The sequence below is a fragment of the Trachymyrmex septentrionalis genome, unplaced genomic scaffold, assembly GCF_001594115.1.
Source record: "Trachymyrmex septentrionalis isolate Tsep2-gDNA-1 unplaced genomic scaffold, Tsep1.0 scaffold108, whole genome shotgun sequence".
Lineage (NCBI taxonomy): Eukaryota > Metazoa > Arthropoda > Insecta > Hymenoptera > Formicidae > Trachymyrmex > Trachymyrmex septentrionalis.
Window position 1 is genome coordinate 366,646 of NW_017304207.1, and position 4,780 is coordinate 371,425.

General features: G+C 54.4%; 2 protein-coding genes across 2 annotated transcripts; both read left to right on the forward strand.

Moving 5' to 3' along the window:
- Positions 1-775: 775 nt before the first annotated feature.
- Positions 776-1,426, forward strand: LOC108747265. The gene has a single exon (XM_018484647.1). The coding sequence runs from the start codon at positions 776-778 to the stop codon at positions 1,424-1,426; it is 651 nt and encodes a 216-aa protein (XP_018340149.1).
- Positions 1,426-2,196, forward strand: LOC108747275. The gene has a single exon (XM_018484660.1). The coding sequence runs from the start codon at positions 1,426-1,428 to the stop codon at positions 2,194-2,196; it is 771 nt and encodes a 256-aa protein (XP_018340162.1).
- The last annotated feature ends 2,584 nt before the right edge of the window (positions 2,197-4,780 follow it).

Genomic DNA, 4,780 nt, shown 5'->3' on the forward strand with positions numbered 1-4,780 from the left:
TTTAATAGTAAAATATCGATAAATAAAGAGGATGTGAGTAATCTCCGAGGAACAGTTTTTGTTAGAAGTGTTTTGTGGTAATCACTCTAGCTAGCTCTAATCTGATTCATCTACAATCAAAAAGCCTCCCCCCCCCGACAAATTTAATATACATATGTAGCGACACGTGCGCGCGGCGTCGTCCTCAGTGTAGAGTTTCTGTTTGGCTTTCTCTATATTTTTTCCTCCGTCTTTTGTCACCGTAACTCGGTTTATCTTTTTATTCCTCAAATCGTGTACGCCTGGAGCCTTTTCGAAACAAAGGAGGCTCGCGCGGGATGTGCGAGCAACCTCGCAAGAATCTCGAGAAGAGTCAGTCATATTTTACTCGTCGACTCGAATGCACTACGCTTTCGCCTTCTGCCTAACAAATAAAGTACAAGTGTCCGCGCCAACCGAGTCACAGTTAATACCGAACTATCTCCTTACCCACATAATTGGTGACCCCGATGTGATTTGAACACGCATGCGTATATCGCGGTTTCCGTAAGGTGCAGTGTGGGTAATTGTGTAAGTACACCGAAAAATTATAAAAACTGACGTTGAGACCCAACCATAGCCCCTGCTATTATGGATAAAGAAAGCTCTGCCGCATCGATCGACCGAGTGGCGACCAAGATTCCGCCGTTCTGGGCTCGCAATTCCGAACTGTGGTTCTGCCAGGTGGAGAGTCAATTTGCGTTCTCGGGAATCACAAACGACGATATAAAATTCCATTACGTCACGGGCAACCTCGATGCCCGATACGCCGAGGACGTCCGCGATATATTGGTCGATCCACCCGAGACCGGAAAGTACCAGTTACTTAAAACGGAGCTCATACGCCGGCTCGGGACCTCACAGGAGAAAAAGACGGCAGTTACTCGAACAAGAGGAGATGGGAGACCGAAAGCCGTCTCAGTTCCTTCGCCACCTGCGTGGGCTGGCGGGCACCGCCGTCCCGGACGAGTTGCTCAAAACCATCTGGCTAGAGCGAATTCCAGCGTCCATACGGGTCATCCTGGTAACCCAGACGGAAGCCGGTTTGGATAAGATGGCCGAGCTCGCCGACGCCGTCAGCGACGCCTTGCCTGAAAGGCACCAGGTCGCGGCCGTATCAACGGACTCGTTCGAGACGATGCTCGAGCGATTGATCATCCATATCACCGCCAAAATGGAGGAGGAGTTGGCGAATGGACTTCGTCAAGAGATCGCGGCGATAGAAGACCGCGTGTCGGCTCGCGGTAGCCGATCGCGGGAGCGTCGTTCACCGTCCAGGCAGCGCGCGCGCAGCCGCGGTCGCGGCAAGGACGGCGTCTGCTGGTACCACTGGCGGTTTGGTGCTGACGCGACAAGATGCGAACCGCCGTGCAACTTCCGTTCGGGAAACGATCAGGGCGGTCGCTAATGGAGGCAAGCGACCCGAGCCCTACGTCCCTCCGCTTGTTCGTCACGGACAGAAACTCCAAGAAGGGATTTTTAATTGATACCGGCGCCGATCTCTGCGTTTACCCACGAACATTTCTACGCGGGCCGCGAGAGAAGTCAACGTACGAGCTCACGGCGGCAAACAACAGCGTCATTGCGACTTATGGGACGATCACAATTACGCTCAACCTCGGGTTACGCCAGGCCTTCACGTGGAGGTTCGTCGTCGCCGACGTGCCTAAACCAATCATCGGAGCGGATTTCCCGTTCTATGGATTGCTCGTCGACGTTCGTGGTCGCCGCCTAGTGGATCAGCTGACTTCGTTGACTGCCAAAGGTCACGTCGAAAAGGGTAATATCCCCGGCGTTAAAACCATTGCTGGAACGTCGATCTATCACGAGCAGTTACGGAAGTTTTCTGAAATCACGCGCCCGGCCGGCGCTCCTGCCGAGCCGAAACATTCGACCCAACACCACATCCGAACAACACCAGGTCCTCCCGTGGCAAATAAGCCAAGACGTTTGCCGACGGAGAAACTGCGCGCGGCCAGGAAGGAATTCGAGACCATAATCCAGTTTGGGACAGCACGACCATCGGAAAGCTGCTGGGCATCACCACTGCACATGGTCCCGAAGAAAGCCAGCGACGAATGGCGTCCATGCGGAGATTACCGCGCCCTCAACGCAAGGACCTTGCCAGACCGATACCCCGTCCGACACAGAGGATTTCGCGCAGTCCTTACGAGGTAAAAGTATCTTTTCAACCATAGATCTAGTTCGGGCGTACAACCAGATCCCCGTCGCACCGGAGGACATAAAAAAACGGCTATAACGACACCGTTCGGATTATTCGAATTTCCGTTCATGTCGTTTGGCCTGCGCAACGCCGCGCAAACCTTCCAGCGGTTCATCGACGAAATCCTCCGAGGTCTGGATTTCTGTTACGCGTACATAGACGACATACTCGTCGCATCGACTTCCGAACGCGAGCACCTGCAGCACCTGGAGATCGTGTACGAACGGTTAAGGAAATTCGGGGTGGTTATCAACCAGACCAAGTGCGCGTTCGGGCAGGCAGAGGTTAAATTCCTTGGCTATCGAGTTTCCGCCGAGGGGACTCAGCCCTTGCCCGAGAAGGTCGAAGCCATCCGAAGTTACCCGCAGCCGACAACGGCGAAACAGCTGCGACAGTTCCTGGGTATGTTGAACTTTTATAGGAGGTTCATACCCAGAGCGGCTTACCTTCAAGCACCATTGAATGACCTACTCCAGGGGAATATCAAGGGCAAGACCCCCATCACCTGGACTACATCGACACAGGCCGCCTTCGATGAATGCAAGGAGAGCATTGCGCAAACGGCTTTACTGGCTCACCCTGAACCGGACGCGCCGCTCGCAATAGTCTCCGACGCCTCGGATTTCACAGTGGGGGCGGTCCTTCAACAACGAATCGGCGATAGCTGGGAACCATTAGCCTTCTTCTCCAAGAAGCTAAGTGGTGCCGAAAAGAAATACGGCGCATACGACCGGGAACTTCTCGCCATCTATCTCGCCGTCAAACATTTCAGGCACATGGTAGAAGCTAGGACCTTCACGATTTATACGGACCACAAGCCGATCACCTTTGCTTTTCGACAGAAAGCCGATAAGGGCTCGCCCCGGTCACCTCGATTTTATCGGTCAATTCTCGACCGATATCAGGCACGTATCCGGTAGGGACAACATCGTCGCCGACGCCCTCTCTCGACGCGTTGAAGAAATCGCAGCCTTGGACTACGAAGCTCTGGCAACATCACAGGAGACCGACGACGAGTTAAAAATCTACCGTAATGGGAGCTCGGCACTGCAGATAAAAAGGGTGCAATTACCGGGGACACCGGTGAGCGTGTATTGCGACGTGTCTTCAACAACAGCAAGACCGTTCGTCACCAAGCAGTTCCGCCGGGCGGCATTCGAATCGGTACATCAGCTCGCGCACCCGGGGATCAAGGCGACCGTCAAGCTGGTTACACAACGATTCGTTTGGCCGTCAATCAAATCCGACTGTCGAAGATGGGCAAGAAGCTGCATAGAGTGCCAGCGATCCAAGATAACTCGCCATGTTTCGGCGCCGTGCGGTACCTTCGCACCGCCGTCATCGAGGTTCGAGCACGTCCATCTCGACCTCATCACCATGCCCAGCTCGGAAGGCTACAGGTACTGCCTGACTTGCGTCGACCGATTCTCTCGATGGCCAGAGGTGATACCGCTCGTGGACCAGGAGGCCGTCACCGTCGCTCGGGCCTTCTACGAGGGCTGGATAGCTCGATTCGGCACCCCCCTCCGCGTTACCACCGATCAGGGGAGACAATTCGAATCGCAACTATTCAGGCAGCTTAGCGCGCTATACGGAGTAGCGCACCTCAAGACAACAGCGTACCACCCGGCGGCCAATGGGATGATAGAGCGACTACACCGACAACTCAAGGCAGCCATCAAGTGCCACGAGAAGGACCAATGGACAAAGGTCCTTCCCACCGTGCTGCTCGGCATCCGGGCTGCGTGGCGAGAGGATTTGGGAGCGACCGCAGCCGACCTTCTCTACGGCGAGTCAATTCGGTTGCCCGGAGAGTTCTTGGCTTCAAGAGCACTCCCAGAAGGCGATGCGGCCGAATACGTCAAAGAATTACGGCAGCACTTTCGAAGACTCCGCCCGACAAACGGCACCCGCCACGGCGAACGGCAGACCTTTGTGTTCAAAGATCTCAGTACGGTGGGCCAAGTATTCGTGCGCCACAACGCACCTGGAGGAACCCTGCAGCAACCGTACGACGGACCCTACAGAGTGGTCAGCCGCAAACCGAAAACATTCGTGGTTCACATCCGAGGTAGGGATGTGACCGTGTCTATCGATCGGCTGAAGCCCGCCTACATCATTTCAGAAGACGAGGAACCAGAGAAGGCTAGCTCGCCACCAATCGAGCAGCGGTTGGAGAACCCCCCAAGTTCCGGCACATCATTGCAACCGCCCGTGCCATCGGAGCTGGATAACCCTGAAAATTCAGCAAGGAGGACCGACCCACCAACCGCCCAGGAGCCGATCAAGACCGCTTTACGGCAAACCACACGATCGGGCAGACGAGTGCGATTCCCGGACCGACTTCAGGGCGGTTTCTCGTGATTAGGCAAATCACTAGCAGGGGGGTACTGTAGCGACACGTGCGCGCGGCGTCGCCCTCAGATATATTTTTCTTATCGAAAGAATAACAAACAATTAATATACGTATATTATGTGTTCTAATGTTCGTTAAATGTTTACAAGTTAAAATAATTAGACCGTCCATGTGAGCGTCAC

Bases quoted from the DNA above. Each gene is read 5' to 3' on its own strand.
- LOC108747275 (XM_018484660.1), top strand. From the start codon at position 1,426: ATGGAGGCAAGCGACCCGAGCCCTACGTCCCTCCGCTTGTTCGTCACG.
- LOC108747265 (XM_018484647.1), top strand. From the start codon at position 776: ATGCCCGATACGCCGAGGACGTCCGCGATATATTGGTCGATCCACCCG.